Source organism: Haliotis rubra, unplaced genomic scaffold, assembly GCF_003918875.1.
Source record: "Haliotis rubra isolate DU_JTF1 unplaced genomic scaffold, ASM391887v1 Scf39, whole genome shotgun sequence".
Taxonomy (NCBI): Eukaryota; Metazoa; Mollusca; class Gastropoda; order Lepetellida; family Haliotidae; genus Haliotis; species Haliotis rubra.
This window is the reverse complement of record NW_025767068.1, coordinates 161,421-187,914: the sequence shown is the minus strand read 5'-3', so window position 1 is coordinate 187,914 and position 26,494 is coordinate 161,421. Positions and strand designations below refer to the sequence as shown.

Here is a 26,494-nt window from a genome sequence, read left to right as displayed (position 1 = left end):
ATGTATGTGACATGTCTGTACATCTGTAAATATAATAACAACGTGTACATCTGTATAGAGCTGAGCTCCACACAGCAGCATAGCGTGTACCCAATAAAGTAGATGTATGTGACATGTCTGTACATCTGTAAATATAATAACTGTACATCTGTATACAGCTGAGCCACACACAGCAGCATAGCGTGTACCCAATAAAGTAGATGTATGTGACATGTCTGTACATCTGTAAATATAATAACAACGTGTACATCTGTATAGAGCTGAGCCCCACACAGCAGCATAGCGTGTACCCAATAAAGTAGATGTATGTGACATGTCTGTACATCTGTAAATATAATAACACCGTGTACATCTGTATAGAGCTGAGCTCCACACAGCAGCATAGCGTGTACCCAATACAGTAGATGTATGTGACATGTCTGTACATCTGTAAATATAATAACAACGTGTACATCTGTATAGAGCTGAGCTCCACACAGCAGCATAGCGTGTACCCAATAAAGTAGATGTATGTGACATGTCTGTAAATCTGTAAATATAATAACAACGTGTACATCTGTATAGAGCTGAGCTCCACACAGCAGCATAGCGTGTACCCAATAAAGTAGATGTATGTGACATGTCTGTACATCTGTAAATATAATAACACCGTGTACATCTGTATAGAGCTGAGCTCCACACAGCAACATAGCGTGTACCCAATAAAGTAGATGTATGTGACATGTCTGTACATCTGTAAATATAATAACACCGTGTACATCTGTATAGAGCTGAGCTCCACACAGCAACATAGCGTGTACCCAATAAAGTAGATGTATGTGACATGTCTGTACATCTGTATAGAGCTGAACTCCACACAGCAGCATAGCGTGTACCCAATAAAGTAGATGTATGTGACATGTCTGTACATCTGTAAATATAATAACACCGTGTACATCTGTATAGAGCTGAGCTCCACACAGCAGCATAGCGTGTACCCAATAAAGTAGATGTATGTGACATGTCTGTACATCTGTAAATATAATAACAACGTGTACATCTGTATAGAGCTGAGCTCCACACAGCAACATAGCGTGTACCGAATAAAGTAGATGTATGTGACATGTCTGTACATCTGTATAGAGCTGAGCCCCACACAGCAACATAGCGTGTACCCAATACAGTAGATGTATGTGACATGTCTGTACATCTGTTAGCTACAGTTTGTAACAGAGGTGTGTCTTGGGTTGCTGATGTCCCGAATCCTTCAGGTAGGCTGTTCCTCTACTTGCTCCAAAGGATTGAAGATTTCTTTTAGGGCAGCAAGTGGATTCTAGTAGGGATGTAGACTCGAGGCCTTCTGAGAGATAAGACGAGGCTGAACTGTATATATACTGATAGGTGATGGATACTGTCGATTCTTAAATTGGTAGTAACCAGTGACGAGACTTCAGGACTGGAGCAACGTGTGTGCGTTTAGTGGGCCGGGTAACCATCCCGACTGTTCTGAATGTGAAGTACTTTCCGTATATGTTCATCGCAATACAGAGTGTGTTGTATGGTGTTATTCTGATGTCCCTGTCACTTACAGGTGGAATATTGGTAATAACTGCGTAAACCCCAACTCACGCACTACTTCTCTGTGTCAAACAGTGCGTGATAATGCCTCTGTGAATGCCATCTGTGTATGTGATCCAACTGAGTATTATACGTATTGTCCTGATTGTGTGACATATGTTATTCGTGCATTGTGTGTAATACGTTTCACACGCGTGAGGCAACAGCGCCGATGAGAAGCTGGCACACCAGACCCAGCCAAACACAACAGATATCACTGTTATTACATCGTTTTGCTGAAACCTCCCGGAGAACCTTGTTAGTGCATTTCATATCAGTGTAATGAGCTATTCCTTCACACTGCGATATTTTGGCAAGTCGAGAGATCGAGACGTTGCGTTCACTCTTCTGACAGTCTGTGCTAGTTTGCCGTTGGTGTTCTATGGTTAACAGCTGAACAAATATTTCGATATCGACCATGTTCCCCGGATTCATATGCACGCGTGTATACAGTTGTGTATGAACGATGTTTAGAATGTATTGTAGAACATCAATATCAATAAAAAGGTGTTTCCAGGTGAAGGTGAAATGGGTAAGCTTGTGAGCTCAGATTTACATCGGTGGCATTTAAAACGACTCTGTTTTTGCTGAAGCTATCCCGATGTATGTATTATGTGTTATGTTCTCGGGATATTGATGATTACTGTTTTGTCAACAACCCTCGCTTGTTACTTTGCCCCTTCTTAAAAATTAAATGTCTGCGGTCAAGTTCGGTGACATGATAAAAACACTTGAAAACTCAAGAAAATTCAAAACAGAAAATTCGATAGTTTTTCCACAGCCGGGAAGCCGTAACACAGCCAGAAGGTGTCGGCATGTCATTGCCGTTCACCAATGTCCCCAAATCAGTCATCACGTGTCGGCGTGTGTCCTAGGCCGTTCACCAATGTCCCTAAATCAGTCATCACGTGTCGGCGTGTCTCCTAGGCCGTTCACCAATGCCCCTAAATCAGTCATCACGTGTCGGCGTGTGTCCTAGGCCGTTCACCAATGCCCCTAAATCAGTCATCACGTGTCGGCGTGTGTCCTAGGCCGTTCACCAATGCCCCTAAATCAGTCATCACGTGTCGGCGTGTGTCCTAGGCCGTTCACCAATGCCCCTAAATCAGTCATCACGTGTCGGCGTGTGTCCTAGGCCGTTCACCAATGCCCCTAAATCAGTCATCACGTGTCGGCGTGTGTCCTAGGCCGTTCACCAATGTCCCCAAATCAGTCATCACGTGTCGGCGTGTCCTGGTCCACCCAGCAATGGCCCAGCATCATCCAGGACACGTCAGTGTATCCGGGGCAGTGATGTCTCAACGTCAGTCATTATGTGTCTCCGTGTCAAGGGACATTTAGTAGTGTCCAAACATTTATCACTACGTGTCCAGAGCGGTTCACCAATATCTCAACATCAATCATCATATGTCTGGGTGTCCAGAGCGGTTCACCAATATCTCAACATCAATCATTATATGTCTGGGTGTCCAGAGCGGTTCACCAATATCTCAACATCAATCATTATATGTCTGGGTGTCCAGAGCGGTTGACCAATATCTCAACATCAATCATTATATGTCTGGGTCCAGAGCGGTTCACCAATATCTCAACATCAATCATTATATGTCTGGGTGTCCAGAGCGGTTCACCAATATCTCAACATCAATCATTATATGTCTGAGTGTCCAGAGCGGTTCACCAATATCTCAACATCAATCATCATATGTCTGGGTGTCCAGAGCGGTTCACCAATATCTCAACATCAATCATCATATGTCTGGGTGTCCAGAGCGGTTCACCAATATCTCAACATCAATCATCATATGTCTGGGTGTCCAGAGCGGTTCACCAATATCTCAACATCAATCATCATATGTCTGGGTGTCCAGATCAACCATTACGTCTCGACGTATCCACAACCGCTCGGCAAGGTCCCATCATCAATAATCATGTCTATGTGTCAAGCGAACAATGATACTACCACAGCAGTACAAGCATCCCTACAGTACAGTAACCTTCCAAGGAGAGATTTCCTGGTTTTAGTCGTAGCGATGCCGCGGCTTTACAGGTCCACTCCACACACCACACTACCCTTCCTGGACTGCTGCTGTTTGTGCCAGAAAGCAGGAAGCTCTAATGTCGGTGTGACTGAAACGTCTTTTAAATCTAATTGAATGTTTGCTAGACACAAATGGTGTAGCACTCAGAAGTATCCCTTGTCTCACTAGCGATGGTTAAACTTATCATCCGACTGATAGTAAATCCTGATCAAACCAGTGAATTATACTTTCATTGAATCAAACCTGGGCCTAGATTTTCGAAGTTCTCTTAGCGCTAAGATAGTCGTAAGTTAATGTTAATTTATGGCACTTACGACTATCTTAGCGCTAAGAGAGCTTCGAAAATCTAGGCCCTGGTTTCATCGGAAGGACTTTAATACTATTTGTGTTAGTTGTGTCCCCCACGCCCGGGTTGGCGTCGGGATTGGCGCTAAGAACACAACTCCTTTCTGAATCCCATAGTTTGCTAAGCAACGATTGCTGTTATATTAGCGCCATTGAGATCCAGGTAAACCTGAAAGTGACGTGCCTTTGAGGGATTATTAAAACGATTTTCACGTTTTCTAAATTTCCATTCAGAGAAAGTGATTAAAAACCATACGTGCACCTTTATACAGATGGTTTCTAAGAAACAAGCATTGTAAGAGACAAAGGAAATGCTTTCCTCAACACATCAACGCGCCGCAGAGTCGTAATGAGGTTTACAGATGCCAAGAGCCATCCTAAATACAGGTTCAGCCAAGATCTCCATCACGGATGACTTATGTGTGCTGCTAGCGTTCTTTATATGGCACCATTTGTAGGTATCAACAACAACTATGCATGATTTCAGAATATTTTACATTGCGTCACACAATACACCTCCACATTCGCTCATACAAACAATACACATATTGCACATATTGAATTAACATAAGGACACGAGTATGTATACTCAACGAGTGGCGTTGCATATCGCATAAATGCAAATATAAGTTGTCCAGATTGCATCAAGGATATTTATTGCTCTTGTACCGGGGACGCATAGAGGGACTTTGGCTTCGGCAGTATATTACAATACATGCTATAGGGCTGTATCAATTCTACAGCATCCTTTGAACTATAGGCAACACTGTATGAAACTTTCCACTTCAACTTTATGTACAGTACATGGACTAGTAAAACGTACCTACTATCGTTAGTATAAAACATGGTTTTTAAAATGGCAGCAAGATTTGGACGACTTGTTGAAAAAAATTCATTTGAGGTCATTGTGATCCTTCGAGGCACCAAGTTCTTTTGGAAGATGGTCGACAAAATATAGATGTAAAGTATCGAAAATTTCAAACCGAAAACGTGAACGTGAAGAAGGACCGAAGTGAAATTTTCACTTGGGTGGGAGATATTTTCCGTATATACTAATCAGTGATCTTAATGCTTAGCTAACGCTCAGTAAAGTAAGCATTCAGTTGTTTCATTAACTACAATTATGTCATGGAAACATAATGATAATAATCATCACAACGTGTTCATGGTTCAATGTTTGACATATGAATTATGAATATTTGTTCCCAAACCTTCAATAGGAAGAACAGAATTATCGGTGTGTTACGTCTTGGACTTCGCTTGGTAGTAAACCTACACCCAGAGAATAGAAGTCACAGTATCACAATACACGATGATGATGGCCATGAACACGGCTCCCCCCACCAGCAGGAGTAGAGGGAGCAACACATGGCTCAGGATATAAAACGTTGCTGACGTCACATTGCACAGTATGGTTCGTGGTGAGAATGTTCCTCGATCTAGTCATAATGCTAGTAGCCATTCAGAAATCCTTCTCTCTCGAAGTCTTTTATCCACTTTGGTTTCAATACCATGGTCCTGGAGAAGATGGCTGAGTTCTTCCATGTGGTCCGTGTCTGAACTGCACTCACCTTCATCCTCGCTACTTGGACCTGCTCGAGCTGGGACCATCCACTCGTCACTCACGTATTTAAAGATCTCCTTCACAGAGCACCGACGCTCAGGCTTAATGTCCAATATTTTGCGGAAGAATCTGAGGAGACGGGGAGTAAATCGTCTCCACTGGGATGGAATTTTTGTTGTTTTTCGTCTCTGCCATAAGACGAACTCGTTGAAGTACATGTCTCCAATATCTGCATTTTCCCATGGAAAGTTACCAGTCAACATACAAAATAACAGAACACCAAAGGCCCAGACATCTCCGCTGCTGCTGACTTTAATGCTTTCGTTTCTGACCGCTTCGCATATTTCAGGGGGCGTGTAGGGGATGCTACCGTTAGTCTTACGTATGACCGTACCATCTTTCCTCGTCATCCCAAAGTCCATCAGTTTCACTTTACTGAAGTCTCGGTTAAAGAGGAGGACATTTTCAGGTTTAATGTCTCGATGGACTAGTTGTTTGCTGTGCATGAAATCCAAGGCAGAAGCGACTTGCTTAATGATACATTTCGAGGCACCATCATCCATTCCTATTTGCGGAGGTATAGCATCAAACAGGTCCCCAAGAGGGGCGTATTCCTGCGCGAAAACGTAGGATGTTCTTGTTTCAAATGCAACATTGTATGTGTCAACGATGTTGCTGTGAGGGGAGAGGAAGTAGCTGAAGTGGAACTCTCTCTGGAAATCACGCAACTTTGTGCTACACTTTGGAAGTATTTTCAGGGATACTTTGGTGTCGGTTTCCCGACACTTAGCAAGGACAACCTTTCCGTAGGTGCCGCGACCCAACTCTCGGAGAATCTCGTAATGCTCCTTGAGACTGAGTTGCTGGAGGTTGTCGGAGGTGCTGCTGCGAGGGGACCTCTCCATCTTGTCTAAGGTTTCCATGGCACATGGGTCGGCGAGCCGCTCACATCAGAACCATCATCACTTTGTGTCTGGACTCCATAATACGATGCTGAAACAAAGAGAGGGTATCGTTATAATCACCATATCTGATTTGACCGGTAATGTAGCCGACATGATGAAGAGCAACGTTTGTGCATTATGGTTGATGTTTTATGGCTAACATCGATGACGGTTCAAACATTCTACTGTTTCCCGATTCGCTATCTCTGGACATCAGTGAAGACGGTTAGTCATTAGAAGTAATGTTTCTAAGAATTCAGTTCATGCGCGATAGACACTCTCATTCCTTTCCCCACACTGCCTTCCATCAAACAATTCCTACTTATCAATCTTGTCGAATTGCTTCCGCTTACATATCCATAAACTCCTGCCACGACGCCTTGTCTTCCATCATCGGAAACATAACACGTTACTTATAACCGTGATTAATAAATTCCGTCAAACGAATGACGACAAAAAGTTAAATAGGCTTGATACATACGTGGTAAAAGGCAATAATAGACTCTGTGTACAGACCACCTCGACTAAAACTATCTGCTTCCATCGCCGCACCTCCGTGAAATAACAAACTAATCTGGACTGACGACAATAATTGTAGTGGGATATGTGTTATTTTGACTGACGTCCTCTGATTCGTTCACCGGTTGCATTCAGAGTCAACCTCCCACATTTCAGTGTTTATAATCACTTGCTAGCCTCATGTGTAGGTGGAGGGATGACTCGCCATGTATACAACGCAACCTTCAGGACACATGGTGGTGGGGGCATTCATCTCGTAGCCAGTCAGCCTTTGTCTAAAGTATCGGATAAAGATACATGTTTTCAAAATTTCATTAGAAAACCTATTTTCAGATCATGTATTTCTATTATTGTATTTTGATCATCTTCATTATTCATGCTTCTATTTCAAAGCTCAGATTGAAATAAAAATGTTTTTTATATATTTGTCTGATACTACATTAGGATTCCTTGATGTCAATAAAGTCCGTGTGCATTATATTTAAAGGTCATTGATTGTGTTTGCGTTATGGCATGAATAAACCACGATAATTACCGTCTAGGAAAACGTTAATATCGAAGAAGTGACGTATCTCCATATATCATTGACGTCATACAAGTTCTGAATGTTCAACCCACGGTGAAGACGTGCATCCGTCGCCGAATGACGTTACGCAGCTTTTCTCATACATGACGTCTCATTTGCCCCCATTTGATTGGACCTTGAACCGGCAGCCACAGAAAGTCAACATGTGTCAATCCTTGTGTCCCCTGAATACACAGAATGGCTAGGTAGAATTAGCCCATGCCGGATGACTAATAGTGCTACCTTTGTGGAGTTGTTTTCTGTCAGTTTCAGTTTCGCTATGTATGAGTAGCGATACCGTAACACTACATGCTTGTCATGCACGTATGATTCATTGGAGGCACTCCTTAGTGCGTTTAGTAGCATGGTTACTGACACAGCATTAGGGAAAGTATAGTAACATCCCTGTAAGTTGAGATTCTACTGACGATGCCCCATATCCTCAGGTTGCATATCATGAGATAATAGGGCCCGCATTGACACACCTGCCGCGAGACAGAAACACCGGTCAACATACAGATGTAGCTTGGTTCTGGCAATACAGTACGGAGTTCCGTACGTCCAATCGGCATCGTTGACAACTCGATATAAAGGTAACGTTATAGTCAATCGACTTCGAGATATATGTCAAAATCTGATTTATCTGCACCTTAAAACAAAAATAACTACATTCTACAAAAGTGATGGATTTAGGTTCCAAACCTGATGGTAAATTATCCATTCCGTTAGTAACAGATTGATAAAAACATACCTAAATCCAAAAACAACTATCGAAAAAATAACATTATCATAACGCAATTGTTATTTTTTTTATCTATGTTCTGTGTCTGACGTTATGGAGTTGAACATGACGTCAAACAAGTACTTGACATCACACATTGGGGGATTGTTACATCACCCACACTAAAAAATGAGCAAACGTTTCCCAGAAGTTGGAGAGCGTATTTTACATGACTTGCAACCATGTGACTGTGTCGTACACATGCCAGTCAACTTCACATGTGTTGTATCTGTCGCAGGTTTCCCACCGTTACTACATGTTTGGCTTATACCAACCCCCCAAACCCCCCACACCCCCAACAACGTACTTACACACAGCCAGAGGAACACGTATGACAGTGACGCTTGCCTTTCATGCCGTGTACGATCTGAACACAACTGCTTCAAGTAGAATAGTGTATTGATCTGTGTTGCTGTGCTTGCTCCGGACACGGGGCGTGTAGCGAGTTCAGCCCCACATGTTACAGTGCACGGATGACACATCTCGACTATATGTAGTCCTGTCACTCCCCCTCAACTGTCAAACTACATGACGTTACCCACAAACGCGAAAACGATGGCCGTCCGAGGTCGCTCTAACTGACGGGTACCCACTTCCGTAAACCATTCCATATCAGCATAATGTCTATTTACAATATTCCCATCCATTAAAACAGATAAATAGCATTCTTCTACACTTAGCATTATTCTAGGCGAAAACCAAAGAGCAAGCAAACAGACGTAATACATGATATAATTTGACGATAAATATACACATGTTCAGTTATGACTATTGCCGTATTCAAAATGCACAATATAAAACTCACACACACACTAAAGGGGATTATGAGAGAAAATACCATGTTTGATGTGAGTCCACTTACTGGCATCCTGCAACAGGACATGTTATAGTGAAAGTAGACATATTTCCACCTCCCCTTGCACTGGCAACAGACTCCTCAGTAAACACCAATAAAATAACAACATGTATTATTGCGAGAATAACATGGATTTTACCGTTATAAAGCCATTTGTATGCAAACGAACGGATACAATTCAGTTTATTCAACAGTATTCATGCATATCGGGAGATTATTACCCTCAAACGAAGCAGATTGTGCGGCATGAACCATATTGCTTTATTGGACATAATCCATACACAGTGATGATTCAGAATGGCAGTATTATATATAGATTTATTATAACATTGTATGTATCATGTACGCCCAAGCTCCGTTTCCAGTGGGGCGTATTCAATTGACATCCGACTACTAAAGGTATCAGGACATGTTATATACGTTCATATGTGAAGGTACTTAAACATGAAACAAGAAATGGTTAACTCATGACGACGTACTTGAAACAGGTATCATTGATATATGTCTTGGACCTTAAACCTGTCTATTTTTCTAAAGTATTATTTCTTTTTTTTTCTAGCATGATAAACAGGGAGGTAGCTTGGCGGTAAATGCGCTTGCTCGTTGCGCCATAGGGTCAGGCTCATTTATTGGCATTCTACTGGAAATGCAATAAGAGACATCAAGAGACGTCTGATGAGACTGGATGAAAAAGATTGGGTCAGGGAGCTTTGGAATGATAAAGACAACAGAAACGGAAATAAGAACAGGACTTACAGACTATTTGTATAAGATCGACACCCTTAAAGACTATAGTGAACAGAAACACAAGAAGAAATCTCATCAAACCACGCTGTGGTAACCTAGCTCGCCATGTCCACCTGCTTTTAAATTAAACTTTTATGAGCTATTACGGCCTGATAAACTATATACCGTCATGTACGTGTGTGAACACTTCGTGAACAATCAACCGTTGATGGTGGTGTTCCTATATATCATTCTAACACTCCATACAAAGTATAACATTCGATATTCAGGTGGTAACACCGAGAGCCGTGTCCAGAACTTTGACATGACATGAAACGCATGGAAGCTGTCAGTTCCACAAATCCCTGAAAAGAAATATTTACGTTCTGTACAGCAAAACGCCACACTAAACACCAACCTCTCACGTAAGATGCACGTCATCTTCGCCGTTGACGTACAGGCACAGGTCAAGGTTACTACGTGATCAGTGTCCTTCGTGCAACGTACAGTAACGTCTGATAGGTACCACGCGAACATTGTCCTTCGACTAAGCTGAACCTTAACAGCCTTGTCACACTAAATAACTGACTTATAAGCAAGCGTAATGCCTTGCTTAAGTTGACATGTATCACTGAGGAAAGGTTCGGCGAGTTTCCCCACTAACACGGTAAAGTAAGCTCCTTATGACGAACGTACACACAGCCTTGCGTCCCGCCTACAGATGTAGGTCTTCAGAGATGATCAAGTAAACACGGCACTACCATCTAAACGCGCTGCAGACAAGCTCAAAACCAAAGGAACTACTTCCAGACGTGAAAAATGATCTGACCTAGAGGCTGTCCCAGTTATCAAAGTATTGTCTGGTAAAGAGAGAGTGTAACGTTATACTCCTGAACTACACGTGGAATTAAACATTTAAGATAATTGTTATGGTAGTGGAAGGTATTCGCACCTTTTATACATGTCGATATTGATACAGACATAGACACACTCACAGTATTGACACAGACACACACAGGCACACACACAATATTGACACAGACTGCTATGTGAAATAGATAATATCAGGAGATACACCATTGTTACAGACAACTCCTGTCTCGAAACAGTGAGACATATTAAGTCCAGTGCAATGACGTAGTCTGATTGCAGCAATATAGAATATCAACAATACTAATTTATCAGTGTTTCAATCTCACATGTGCCAAACCTGTTACATACACAATGGGATTTAATAATATATGCTTTGGTGGTTTCGATAACGGGTGGAATACATTATGTACAGGACGAGTAACGCTGAAGCTGGAAGTTTAAACAACACATAGTGTAGCATATCGTTTCAGGCAAAGGTCAACAAGGTTAGTCATCACAATACCGCTGTACTGTACACATCGCATCAACACAAACAGCAGATCATCTAGGTGTACTTCTAAAAGTAGAACAGCTCAACATCATCAGCATATAAATGCAATTGTTAACCCTGACGAGTAAAGTTCACCCATTCCATGTTGATACTCAGTACGGTAAACTATTACTATATTTGGTAAACGTTCAGAGCTGACTGTTAAAAAGGGTTTACCTTATAAACATGGAGAAAGATGCTCACGGTTATCCAACATGCGTATCCAAGCTAGTATAATCAGCATGTTTCTTGACAAGGTAGTACCTTACAACTAAAGGCCATAGCACACAACCCATTTATGCTATCACCGTACGTGAGACAGGCTCGACAGCCTTACACAGGTATTGGTTCTGTAGGTAGACAAGCCAACGCCAGTCACGTCTCTCATCCCCTTTGGCTCCATGCCAGACCAGCCAATGGTTCGCTAGCTTTCTTCCCTAAGCTGTTTAGATTGCTCGCGAGTTTGGCGCATGCGGTACTATTATTAGAAGGTGTTTACGTCAGGTTATGCGGGAGAAATAAATCTTTATTTTCCTGGAGTTTCTTTTCATGTTTAGAGTAGTGTGTGGAGCGGATTTGGAATCGATGCCAAATAAACTGTTCGGGGAAGTAGGTTATGGAAGTAACACACTAACTGAAACAACCATACAGCATTCATCGTCCACAAGTAAACATTCTACAACACAACAAAGGAGCGATTAATATTTGATGTACCACAATACTGATTACCTCTTCCAAGCCTGCCTTTGACGGCTTGGCGTGAGAAATCAGTTGTTGTGGTGTTATCTGCTGCCCTGAGTCTGGGACGCACTAGCAGTGTGTTTGGCATCTAACATTCCTGCTCTGATAACTTACAGTCGTTGGATTGTCGTCGTTGTTGGCCCCGACATCTCCCCGTCGCCTGGTGACACGGTACCCGACCAATATACACACCACGTGTTGTTATGACGGCCGGGCGTCCGTGTATTTCAAACAAGAAGTGTGTCGTCATATAGTTATTGAAAATGTCAATGAACTTTCACAAATGTTCGGGTTTCCTTTCAATAACATTACCGCTTATATGAAGTGATATCGGCATGTGACGTCTATAAATGGTTTTGAATGGGAAACCTTACCATTTAGTTTTTTAATACTCCTATTTGTTCATCTAGCTTGAAACTAGGCCAATAGGTAGAATGGAAATACTTCTATCCTTCTATTTTATAAAACACTGTTTGATTAATGTTAAACATGTTAGTGAGTGAAGAAGGAAGCGTACATGGAGATCAACTTCTGGTTTATTGCATTGCCGATGTAGATTCTTAGACCCTTATCAAGGCTTGATATGAATGCACACCAACTCTAGAGGACAAATCTGGAATTCCAACATAAAAGAAAATAATACTGGCATACTTAAGAATGCATGACTTTGGCAGCCATGTCCCCATAGTTTTGATACGCTCATAACAAAGTCAATAAAACATACATTTCATTAAGTTTTCTCAAATACTTTGTGTACAATCTCATTACTTGATTAATGCATAAAACATAACAAGCGACAATACTCAAACCTAAGAAATCTCTGCCAAAATTATTATAGGATATAGTATACAATATAAGCATGTGTTTAGAATTCACTATAACAAGTAGTGACACGAGGTGTGAAACGGTAGGTTGTACAGGGTTTGACACAGGGGATAATACGTCTACAACATGTGAAGTTCCCTGTGGGAACCTACGTCATTCAGTTGGTGCACGTCTCTGACATGAGTCACACCCCCAGCATCAAGGTCTCCCACCATGACGTAACTGAAATGCTGTTCTAACCGGAATATTACATCGATATATATCGGATAGAAAGCAACAATTCCATTATATGATAAAACATGGCACGACAGATAAAACTACAATTCATCCATATTTATGGACTTTGATGACGTACGACTTCAAGATATGAACAGGGTCTAGTATCATCATACTATAATAAACACGTATAAATATAAGTGGAAAACGTATTTCCCCTGTCTAGCGTATGTTATTGGGTATTTATCATGGCAAGATGACAGGTTTCCTTCCCTGATTTGCTATTGATTTCCGGGTTCCTCATAATACTGCAGTATTTCCCTGTCTGTCGCTGTAATGAGCTCAGAAATCTCGTCATCACAGGCCCTCATTAAATGAAGCTGACTGTCATTAAAGTCAAACAGACCTATAGTCACCCACCATCAGCTGTACAACATCGATTCCGTTACGGAAAACGTTACTACGCCCCACTGGCGTGTTCAGGGCGCCCGGCCCCTGATAATGGACATATGATGCAATGCTGATGTAATCGTTAACACGTTATTAATGATGAAAATATTTCTGTAAACACATGTTTCCGACGCATACATAGATATAGATGTACAGAACATCTGGACATGTTGGGGAGTAGGCTGACTCGGCTCATACAGTGCACTGGGCAGTGACGGTCAAGTGAACCGTAGTTTGCTGGAGCCTTTGTTTGAACCGGTACAGTACCGGATGATCAGTCGAATATTAACAGGATATCACTGGACTCTTGAGTTAAACATTAATTACATCAGACACTACCCTTGTATGAATGCTAGGTACAAGGACGGATGCACACCCAGGCGCGTAGCAATCCAATATTTTCGTGTAAGCCCGACAGGTTGCAAAACTTTGTATCTAGATAGTATTGAGGACTTACCCAACCTTTTCAGCAACAATGATGTGTAAGCCCGGGCTTATCTTCACACTGGTAGCTAGCTACGCCCCTGACACCTATAATGGTCGCTGGACACCTAACAACATCTAGGGTGCAATTGTACATACTTGCACACAGCACGTATACCAACACGTTCCACAGAGAACGGGAAAACCTTCCGACAAGACATTGTCACTGACTCTTCAATATCAGTGATTCTTTATTTCTGAACTGTAGTCCAGACGCCCGTAGTACAAGTAAAACGGTTATAATGAGTGAGTGGTAGATTCACGTTTACGTTTTAATAGTGCATGGTGTATAAACGTAGCAGTATTCTGAAGAGGCTGGACATTTTCGGTTGACGTCAGTTTAGAGAATTTGTAAAATGTGGGACAGGATGTATACATAGATGGGATATATGGCTCCTTAGATCTTTATACAGTGGACAGATGAGAAGAACGTAATATTCATCTTCAATATTATGTCTGGCACAAATGTTGCAGGATTGGTTCTCAGTAGCATGACATAATTTTATAAAAGAGATTAAATCATAATAACCACATCGACACTGCATAAGGATACTCTTAATTTCCTTACATTTACAACTGTTAAATACCTTTCACACCTAAAATGTTGTTTAACTAGAGAATACGAATATGAACTTTCCCAGTTTGAATATTCCTAGTCTATTCTTGCTAAACGGTTCCCTGTTGGTAGTTGTCCTTAAAGAACGTCCGACATCACTACCACTTACAGGTCATTCTTCTATATAAGTTTGACGTCTGTAGTTTGGTCACATGATGACACGAGGACCCGTCTACAGATCCTGCACAGATGCATTTAGCAGCTTGATTGACATGTAGCATGACGTGGCATGTAGATGACGAATGGTGCCTGGTTGGACTGGTGAGATTGTTTGAAGTATGTCTCCGTTTTCACATCAGTGTGTGGGTACCCGGTAGGAGAAAAGGTCATATGGTCGTTGTGATAGATATCCTAGGTAACTGACCCTAGAGAGGTGAGAATGACCATCAAGAGCACATGGATCCACTGACCGTATTGATGATGGTAATATTTTATATGTGTCCACGTGAAGAATATAGCGCAACATGTCTGTGATCACGCTGGTATGGAGTCAGCGTCTATTTATAACCAAAGGACCATTACAACACGCCCACGGTTCGTTAATCTGAAATCTTTAGACCCTGTTGATTACCCTGGGAAGTTCGCGGGGGCTGCTGCATATAGACGGCCACCTGAATGGGCGATATTACTGAAATACCACAGAGCTTGTCAACATCAACATTGCATGCCAACATCAACTGTATAGAAGCTGATTATGTTTGTATATCAGTAATCAGATGACCCACGTAATGATTCAGGTGAATAGTAAATACTATGTTCTACCACGGGGAATCATAGGGAGACCGAGCTGGTTCTACGGCGTACGTGTTGGGCATTCATCTACCACGATACATGCATGCTGTGTATTTGGTTAAATGGTCTGTTAACGCCATCGTCACATTCATAGGTTTAGTGGATATTCAAATGCACTTTATGAAATATCAAGTAATATCATTATACGATTGGAGATGAAACCAGCTGCTTACCGTGCCGAGGAGGTATCCCATCCCCACGTCCCGCTGAGTCAGAGATGTACCATCTCACCATGTACTCAGACGGGACACATCCCTCCATTTACAAAACCTCCAGTATTCGGTTGAACACAAGTCATCGAACCGCCGTACAATTTGCTATGGTCGGAAGAACTTGATTCCCACGACTATCGATTACCATGGTCAGATCAGCATCCTTCCACCTAAACTAGGCCTCCATCCTCATCCGCAGCCAAATTTTTATTTTCCCAGTGATCAAATTTCGACTGATATTGTTCCTGGTGTATAACCAAAATGTCAAACGATGCTGGGTATTGATTATGGCCGAACCCATCAGTTTTGGGACGCGGAGACGCTAAGATGGCCTACTCCTCCAAACTTTCCAGAGCAACACGTGCTCGACAACCTACTACGCCATCAGTCTCGACTGCACCATCGACGACTAGTTTATGACAAGAAACTAGGCGGAGGACGTGATGGTAAACCTTGATTATTAATCTAATATTTAGGGCCTCTGATCGGTTGCAATGGAAAACGTTGGATATCTGCGGGACGTTAAAAACACTGATGTCAGTCTAATGTTGAAGTAACACATGCCTCAATAGTAGTATGTCGGAACACATATAATCTGCCTTTCGTAAATACATAAAGACGACCTGGTCAATAATAGATAGGACTCTCTGACAGACCTTATAACAACTGGCAGCAATAGGAGGCTGTAGGAGGAAAATACAGCTTCCTTAAAATGACAGATGCAAGGGGTGGCTGTGCACGGGTGATGATGATGATGATGTAAGCTGCAGAGTCTCCCCGGATATATCACGGTGTCCCTTTTCTAAACATGTGCCTAAACTTGATGTCGCCATTGAAGTCTTGATACATTACTGACTTTGCGAAATACAGTCATGTCATCGAATTAGGATGGTCTTGTGTGAATTCTCGATGACCACGCCGCCGAAGAAAACTAACCCGGAACAAAATGTTAGAAATGTAATAGAAACGGAATCCAATAAACATATTCCATTCAGATGGCACATCGTGACATGGCTGAAATACTGGATATAAACATTCCCCTCACTCATTCACTCCTCACCTTTTTAGTATATATCCTATAGATTTAATGGAATTTTAAAAAAATGCGTATATGTTTATCATGAAACCCAAATATAATATTCTGACATCGCTTAACAAAACAAAGCTTTCAAATTGTATTTTATAAATAAAATAACGAGTTTTACCGATTCTAACGTTTATAGAAATACATCTATGCACATGACGATGTGCATAGATGTGCTATTAAAAGAATGATAAGGAATTACCTGATACAGTAGTTAGGTGTTTGTGAACATACGTCTATGCCGAGAGTACGTATTTGCTTATACACTGAACTATATTTAACATTAAGTATACGTGCATCTGTCGGTGCTATGTGTAGGGCATATATCCAGGCGACAGCTTGTCTAATAATGATTTGCTTCAGGCTTGAGTCTCCAGCTTTCTTTTGAACATTCAGGGATCGAACTCATTTCAAGCTATATTTAGATCAGATGTACGTTCCGGCAACTGCAATACAATACGTTCAATACACATGCAAAGTCACTTCCACAAACAACACCGACATGAACAACATTTACTGGACCCATTCAGTCTCTGAAATATATCTGAACATATTTTACGACTTTCTCTATGGGTAATGGGCCAAGGAATCTCTTCAAGACGTGGAGACTATGAGCCTTGTCAACATACAGTAGATGTATTTTATGGGCCAAGGAATCTCTTCAAGACGTGGAGACTATGAGCCTTGTCAACATACAGTAGATGTATTTTATGGGCCAAGGAATCTCTTCAAGACGGGTAGACAATGAGCCTTGTCAACATACAGTAGATGTATTTTATGGGCCAAGGAATCTCTTCAAGACGTGGAGACTATGAGCCTTGTCAACATACAGTAGATGTATTTTATGGGCCAAGGAATCTCTTCAAGACGTGGAAACTATGAGCTTTGTCAACATACAGTAGATGTATTTTATGGGCCAAGGAATCTCTTCAAGACGGGTAGACAATGAGCCTTGTCAACATAAGTAGATGTATTTTATGGGCCAAGGAATCTCTTCAAGACGGGTAGACTATGAGCCTTGTCAACATACAGTAGATGTATTTTATGGGCCAAGGAATCTCTTCAAGACGTGGAGACTATGAGCCTTGTCAACATACAGTAGATGTATTTTATGGGCCAAGGAATCTCTTCAAGACGGGTAGACAATGAGCCTTGTCAACATACAGTAGATGTATTTTATGGGCCAAGGAATCTCTTCAAGACGGGTAGACTATGAGCCTTGTCAACATACAGTAGATGTATTTTATGGGCCAAGGAATCTCTTCAAGACGGGTAGACAATGAGCCTTGTCAACATACAGTAGATGTATTTTATGGGCCAAGGAATCTCTTCAAGACGGGTAGACAATGAGCCTTGTCAACATACAGTAGATGTATTTTATGGGCCAAGGAATCTCTTCAAGACGGGTAGACAATGAGCCTTGTCAACATACAGTAGATGTATTTTATGGGCCAAGGAATCTCTTCAAGACGGGTAGACAATGAGCCTTGTCAACATACAGTAGATGTATTTTATGGGCCAAGGAATCTCTTCAAGACGTGGAGACTATGAGCCTTGTCAACATACAGTAGATGTATTTTATGGGCCAAGGAATCTCTTCAAGGCGGGTAGACTATGAGCCTTGTCAACATACAGTAGATGTATTTTATGGGCCAAGGAATCTCTTCAAGACGGGTAGACTATGAGCCTTGTCAACATACAGTAGATGTATTTTATGGGCCAAGGAATCTCTTCAAGACGTGGAGACTATGAGCCTTGTCAACATACAGTAGATGTATTTTATGGGCCAAGGAATCTCTTCAAGACGGGAGCCTATGAGGTCAACATACAGTAGATGTATTTTATGGGTCAAGGAATCTCTTCAAGACGTGGAGACAATGAGCCTTGTCAACATACAGTAGATGGCCATTTTATGGGCCAAGGAATCTCTTCAAGACGGGTAGACAATGAGCCTTGTCAACATACAGTAGATGTATTTTATGGGCCAAGGAATCTCTTCAAGACGGGTAGACAATGAGCCTTGTCAACATACAGCCTTGTCAAGACATACAGTAGATGTATTTTATGGGCCAAGGAATCTCTTCAAGACGGGTAGACAATGAGCCTTGTCAACATACAGTAGATGTATTTTATGGGCCAAGGAATCTCTTCAAGACGTGGTATGAGCCTTGTCAATATACAGTAGACAATGAGCCTTGTCAACATACAGTAGATGTATTTTATGGGCCAAGGAATCTCTTCAAGACGTGGAGACTATGAGCCTTGTCAACATACAGTAGATGTATTTTTATGGGCCAAGGAATCTCTTCAAGACGGGTGGAAGCCTTGTCAATGAGTAGATGTATTTATGGGCCTTCTTCAAGACGGGTAGACAATGTTGTCAGTATGTATTTTATGGGCCAAGGAATCTCTTCAAGACGGGTGAGCCATATGTAGCCTTGTCAACATACAGTAGATGTATTTTATGGGCCAAGGAATCCTCTTCAAGACGAATCTAGACGTGGAGAAATGAGCCTTGTCAACATACAGTAGATGTATTTTATGGGCCAAGGAATCTCTTCAAGACGATGTAGACAATGAGCCTTGTCAACATACAGTAGATGTATTTTATGGGCCAAGGAATCTCTTCAAGACGGGGTAGACTATGAGCCTTGTCAACATACAGTAGATGTATTTTATGGGCCAAGGAATCTCTTCAAGACGGGTAGACAATGAGCCTTGTCAACATACAGTAGATGTATTTTATGGGCCAAGGAATCTCTTCAAGACGGGTAGACAATGAGCCTTGTCAACATACAGTAGATGTATTTTATGGGCCAAGGAATCTCTTCAAGACGGGTAGACAATGAGCCTTGTCAACATACAGTAGATGTATTTTATGGGCCAAGGAATCTCTTCAAGACGAGTAGACAATGAGCCTTGTCAACATACAGTTTGATCTAGTTTAATAGCCAGTTATACTGTAAACCTCAACAGTCACAGCAATGTCTTCATCGACTCGAATCAGCTCTTCTTGTTAGTAGAAAATGTATTTAGCACAGGTTTGCAATGTTCAATATGGATGTCATGTCACCAGGTGTGTCCTTCTGATATTGACCGAACATCACAGTCTGAGCCGGAACACCACAGTCTGAACGTTATGATAGCTTAGAAAGGTCTGATTGCCGAACATCACAGTCTGAACGTTATGATAGCTTAGAAAGGTCTGCTTGCCGAACATCACAGTCTGAACGTTATGATAGCTTTGAAATGTCTGCTTGCCGAACATCCCAGTCTGAACGTTATGATAGCTTAGAGAGGTCTGCTTGCAGAACATCACAGTCTGAACGTTATGATAGCTTTGAAAGGTCTGCTTGCCGAACATCACAGTCTGAACGTTATGATAGCTTTGAAAGGTCTGCTTGCCGAACATCACAGTCTGAACGTTATGATAGCTTTGAAAGGTCTGCTTGCTGCTTCCCAGCCGAACACACAGTCTGCTTGCAGAACATCACAGTTATGATAGCTTTGAAAGGTCTGCTTGCCGAACATCACAGTCTGAACATTATGCCGAACAGCACAGAAACATTATGATCTGAAAGTTTGCCCGAACACAACAGTCTGAACGTTATGATAACTTTGAAAGGTCTGCTTGCCGAACATCACAGTCTGAACGTTATGATAGCTTTGAAATGTCTGCTTGCCGAACATCACAGTCTGAGTGTTGTGATAGCTTTGAAAGGTCTGCTTGCCGAACATCACAGTCTGAACATTATGATAGCTTTGAAAGGTCTGCTTGCCGAACATCACAGTCTGAACGTTATGATAGCTTTGAAAGGTCTGCTTGCCGAACATCACAGTCTGAACGTTATGATAGCTTTGAAAGGTCTGCTTGCCGAACATCACAGTCTGAACAGATCTGAACTGCTTATGATAACTTTCTGAAAAGGTCTGCTTGCCGAACATCACAGTCTGAACGTTATGATAGCTTTGAAAGGTCTGCTTGCCGAACATCACAGTCTGAACGTTATGATAGCTTAGAAAGGTCTGCTTGCCGAACATCACAGTCTGAACGTTATGATAGCTTAGAAAGGTCTGCTTGCTTTGATGATAGAAATGTCTGCTTGCCGAACATCCCAGTCTGAACGTTATGATAGCTTTGAAAGGTCTGCTTGCCGAACATCACAGTCTGAACGTTATGATAGCTTTGAAAGGTCTGCTTGCCGAACATCACAGTCTGAACGTTATGATAGCTTTGAAAGGCCTGCTTGCCGAACATCACAGCCTGAGTGTTATGATAGCTTTGAAAGGTCTGCTTGCCGAACATCACAGTCTGAGTGTTATGATACCTTTGAAAGGTCACTTCGTGCCTGACTGTTCTCATTTGTAAACAAGCTTCATTTAGAATATCTGATCTCAATGTAATTACCAAGGCTCGTGTTGAGTTGATATTTTATATTTGTGACTCAATACTTTAGATTTGTGACTCAATTGCATTGTACTAAAATTTTCTGTATTGTGATTCATTGTATCTTGCTCATTGTTTGCTCAATATATTATTGAATATTTTAGACTTGTCTGTGTTATATTTTGCTGGTTCTTAAACCTTTTGTCACGGCAATTTATTAACCGTGACAAAGCTCATGTCCCTGATGTACACAAAAGCAATACATATATCAAACCTGCAGCTCCTCGGACTAACCCGTCACAGGAAGCTGACACTCTAGTCACACAAACTACATTGGAGACACGAAATATTCCACCAGAAATCGCTTCATAATATATCAGAAATATATGTGTATATTTTGAATAGACCAATGCACACCCTACGCTCGCTACATTACTGGCATGTTGTTGGTAATGAACGTGCAAGAACGTACCGGCTCACCTGTATGCAGATCCCGACTCGCCAGCAGCAGGAGTGTAGGTCGGCCTGTACGCGCCAGGATATACACAGTGAGGGCAAAGGTTCGTCAGCAGTGCTGTTTATGTGGTGATATTGTACCTACAGGGACTGTGTGTGGCGTTCACTCGTCACGCCGAAGACCTAGGTAAGATTCCCCACATGGGTACAATGTGTGAAGCCCATTTCAGGTGTCCCCTGCCGTGAAACTGCTGGAATATTGCTTTTAGCGGCGTAAAACCATACTCGCTTACTTTTAGCTATATTTATACATCTCTGTTAAAACATGTAAGTGCATTGTATAGAACTATACAGTTTCCACCTTCTACGGACCGGTAGTAATTAGATGCCCTCGTGTAAATACCTTATAATATAAAGACTATTATTTGGCTCTTATTCCATCACGGAAATAGCAGCAGGTGTTAGCCACACTATCACGCTTCAGTCCAGCAAGAATACATTCACACACTGTCTTGGTTAACTAGCTGTGATTGTTACCGTACATCCTGACGGTAAATTGGGGCCAGCATACCTGCACGTATACTGAACCTAACGTTACGCCAATGCCATGACAATAACAATAGACAACTAATATTAACAGTTAGTATTCCTGAAAGTCGTGAAGTTGAGCAATTTGCAAAATATGTCGCTTTGTTCTCAATAAATGCCCTTCTCCCGACTCTGACTGATACAACTCGCCATTGTGCGTATGTATGTATGTATGTATGTATGTATGTATGTATGTATGTATGTATGTATGTATGTATGTATGTATGTATGTATGTATGTATGTATGTATGTATGTATGTATGTATGTATGTATGTATGTATGTATGTATGTATGTATGTATGTATGTATGTATGTATGCATGCATGCATGCATGTATGTATGTAACTAGATATGTTTTAGATATATTATGGTTGTTCTGATCAGCGATGACTTTAGAAAGCAACACTTTAACCAGTGTACCGGAAATGGTACAAAACGTGCCAACTATAGCAGACACCCTGAACCAGCTTTTCTTCTCTCGGCGTATCCCAAGCTGTCTACTAGACTAAAGCTTAGTCTCTGAATATAAACTGAACAGCAAAAGAAACGCAAGTTTCGAAAAAAAGAAATTTCATGAAGGTAAGCGTTCATGTTTATGGAACGTTCATGGTAAAGTGACGTAATGATCCCAGATGAGATGATGTCATGCAATTTGAACCATTCGTACAAACACACCAACAGTGCAGCAAAACCATAGTTGTAGCACGTGCGGCGACGGTTCTGGATGGAAAGCATGCATTTCACTCTGAGGTATTCTTTATAAAGGTTTGTGTCAAACAACAGTTCAGTATTGACGCTAGGAGGTGTACAGGCCACACAAAAACGACGCCTAGACTAACGACTAAGCAGAGGGGAATGGCCATTGGAAAGTTGCACGGAGGTAGCTCTGCAACCGCTGTAGCTAGACAATTGGGCTGACATCTTACCACATTACACGACTTGCTCAACGTCATCAGCAAACCGGGGTTGCTGCTGATCGTCCCCGTACCTGACGGTAACGCGTGACAACTCATGCGCAAGATCGGTTCATCCGGGTCACTCATCTAAAGAACCGAACTCAAGCAGAAACAGTAACAGCAGCCTTAGTTCTTGGGTCAAGTAGAGCAGTGTCCAGCGATACGATTAGGCGACGTCTTCGGGCTGCTGGAATCCACTGCCGACGGCCATATGTGGGGCCAGTTTTGACACGTCAACAACGCCAGCAGCCCTCACACAGCAAGGGTGTTGATGGATCATCTGGCTCAGAACAACGTTAACATTTTTCCATGGCCGTCTCTTTCCCGGATATGGCTCCCTTTGAACATTCTGGGACGAAATTGGACGGAGGATTGCTGCAGGTAGACAGCCACTCACACTTGCACAATTGGAATACAGATTGGTGTTTGAGCGGAACCAATTGCCTCAGGCAGTCTTTCAGACTCTAGTGAACTCAATGAGGCCACGTTGCACGCCCTGTGTGCAAGCTCAAGGTGGCTATACGCGCTACTAAAGAGACTGTCACTTTTCGCGTTCAGGGGTATCTCCATTTGACGGACTGTGATCAATTTGAACTTATTGCAATTCAATGTCAACAGCAACTTTCAACAGTTAAACTGACAGTGTTTTCTATAGAATAAATGATTAGACATGATTTTGGTTGTCTTCTATTAAAAAACTTGACAAAAGCCAGACTTGCGTTACTTTTGCTGTTCAGTATATAGTAGTTTTGATTGTAACAAATAAAAACATTTAAATTGAAAAGGAGCCCCAGGGAGACCAGAGATTCAGAACCTGGGGAAATCTAGACTTGCTTCATTTAGGGCTTTAGCATTGCAGGGAGGGCTAGGCTGTAGGGAAAATAATATGGTTCAGGGACTGTGAGACAGACTAGCTGTCTACCTATTAGTCTTGTGCATCCAGCACCTTCGAATACAAGCCATATTTCATTGTCATCACGACTACCATATCTCTTTGGAAAGACGACCGTACTCCATAAATCATCGTGGTAGAAGAAATAACGGCTGCCAGGAATCAACGGAATCTAAGACAACACAGCTGCCTGAAGTGCAAGTCAGAGTTACAATGTATCTTACTGCCCTCAAGGACATGGATAGAGTAGGAGCGGCCAGGCCACAACACTGCTATGAGGAGTGAGCAATAACGATGACAACAAGGGTGTGCCTATACAACTCTTCAGCACACACGCACACACGCGCGCGCGCACGCACGCAAAACACGTGGATACAAAATGCGGCTGAAGGAATCTGTAAAGGAAAGGAGCTGTATCAACTTGACCGTATTATTACTGTCAACAAACTTAGATATGTAAGTGGCACACACCATACAAGTCTCTGATGATAGGTCAAACAGTGTGTTCTTCAGAGTGGGCCATGATTACTCTTTTCGTGAACACCTGATCATGATGTCATCACAAGTTAAAGCGATGTTTTACCCGCTGTTTGAACTGTTCCATCACACAATAGAGGCTTGTTGCTTTCTGGCGCTGTCAGTATATGTTTTCTGGCGCTGTCAGTATATGTTTTCTGGCGCTGTCAGTATATGTTTTCTAGCGCTGTCAGTATATGTCTTTTGGCGCTGTCAGTATATGTTTTCTGGCGCTGTCAGTATATGTTTTCTGGCGCTGTCAGTATATGTTTTCTGCATTGGTTTAAGACAGCAATATCATCTGGGCACTGGCATATATTTCAAAGGTGAACTAAGGCTGTTTATAAATCGTATATAATAAATCGTATACATTGTATATTCAGAGACTACCCAGGGGGATAATACCGGGATATAACAGGTCTAACCATATAATGGCCCATCTCGATGACCGGTCTATCATCGTACAAGTCTGTGATATGGCAGGGGTGTTGCTAACAAGACAGTACTTGTATGTGGTCAGCGCGATGTAGTTGTGTGTAGCTGCACAGACCCCGTGTAACTGCGTTAAGTATCCGCAGATACATACACAAACTGTAAGAACGCCGGTAAGACGTACCGTGGCAATTGCGGCAGTTATGGATCGGCGGAAGAAGATACATTGTCTATATGAATAATGAGTTAGCCTCGGGTCATATATCATGTTCCGAGGAATGTACACGAACCTGTTCCCTCGTTACAGCATGTGCCGTACTCCCCGAGTGTTGTGAGGAGGCTGGGGATTCTTCACATTCCAAGATCCAGCAGGTCCAGCTAGGTAGCTCTAGCTACCATGCCTAGCTGTGTCCAGACGCTTGACCAATCGTATCGGCCAGTAGCTGGTTAGAACTCATAGGTAGATCATTCTAACGTGTATTTAACAGGGCCTCATTCATTACTCTTCACCCTGCCAGACAGCAGTATTGGGGACAGGTTAATTGACGAGTCACAATATGTCATTCATGACATAAACATAAACATGATATTAGCCTTATACCTGTTTCATCCCAAAACATTATTTTTTTTGTAGACATAAATTGATATTGTTCGAGGGAAATGTTTCAAAACTGTGATTCAGTGTATGCAATTTCTAAGACAGCCGTAAAATTCACTGCAGAAAAAAGTTGTTGATTTCAACTCACCAACATGACCGCACCAAGTTTGGCATTTCCTCTCACGCCGCCGGTAGCCGAGTCAAGTGTTCCCAAGTTGTATATTTTAACCCCACCAGTCACATCAGCGTTCAGCTGGGGAACACATGGGAGCTTTTAAATTCAAAACTGTCGTTGGACCCGAAATCCTCACCCCCTTATGGGCTCTCTCCCTTCTTCAACAACCCCTCGCGCTCAGTATCCCAGGGGTGGCGTGATTGTGACTCCGCGTGTTGTGTTATGCCGATTCCAACCCCCACCGTATCGATTGTGCTATTTTTAGATCCCTTGAGCTATTTACGTCAAAGCGTCTCTTCTTGGGCGGAGGAAGAGCCTCGGAATACCTTGGTAGTCATGGAAACCGACACGCAAATTTCACCGCAAACTTCCGTGATATGGTTGGAATAACCATACCCTGATTGTGGTAATTTACATTCAAAATGTGTCTATTTAGACAAAACCTAAATAAGACAGAAAGTTTAAATACTTTTGGCACTGTGAGTGAGCGTGCGGAATGTCCACGTAGCTGAGAATGTGCTTGCTGCAGTATATCCTACGTTCCACGAACCCACGGGGTCCCATGTGTGAAATGTGTAATGTATATACTCAGATTGTATGATGCGCTCCCCCACCCCCACCCCCACTACCAGTTCTTTACCTCCCTCCCACCGAGGTTGTAAAGGTTGACAATTCTATTACTGTCCGCTTAGTAACAATCTGAATTCAGTACTAAATATATCGATGTCTTTTCA

The 26,494-nt window shown here is 42.1% G+C and overlaps 1 protein-coding gene across 9 annotated transcripts; it reads right to left on the bottom strand.

The window, feature by feature from the left end:
- Positions 1–4,461: 4,461 nt before the first annotated feature.
- LOC124286688 (serine/threonine-protein kinase SBK1-like) lies at positions 4,462–26,006 on the bottom strand. Of its 9 annotated transcripts, none has more exons than XM_046723096.1 (2): positions 25,734–26,006; positions 4,462–6,540 (listed from the first exon to the last, which is right to left on the bottom strand). In XM_046723096.1, the coding sequence occupies exon 2, from the start codon at positions 6,468–6,470 to the stop codon at positions 5,427–5,429; it is 1,044 nt and encodes a 347-aa protein (XP_046579052.1). In that variant the 5' UTR covers positions 6,471–6,540; positions 25,734–26,006; the 3' UTR covers positions 4,462–5,426. The 9 variants fall into 9 exon arrangements, with proteins under 9 accessions (XP_046579052.1, XP_046579057.1, XP_046579053.1 ...); XM_046723101.1 differs by lacking the exon at positions 25,734–26,006 and adding an exon at positions 15,637–15,716; XM_046723097.1 differs by lacking the exon at positions 25,734–26,006 and adding an exon at positions 11,518–11,719.
- Positions 26,007–26,494: the final 488 nt, after the last annotated feature.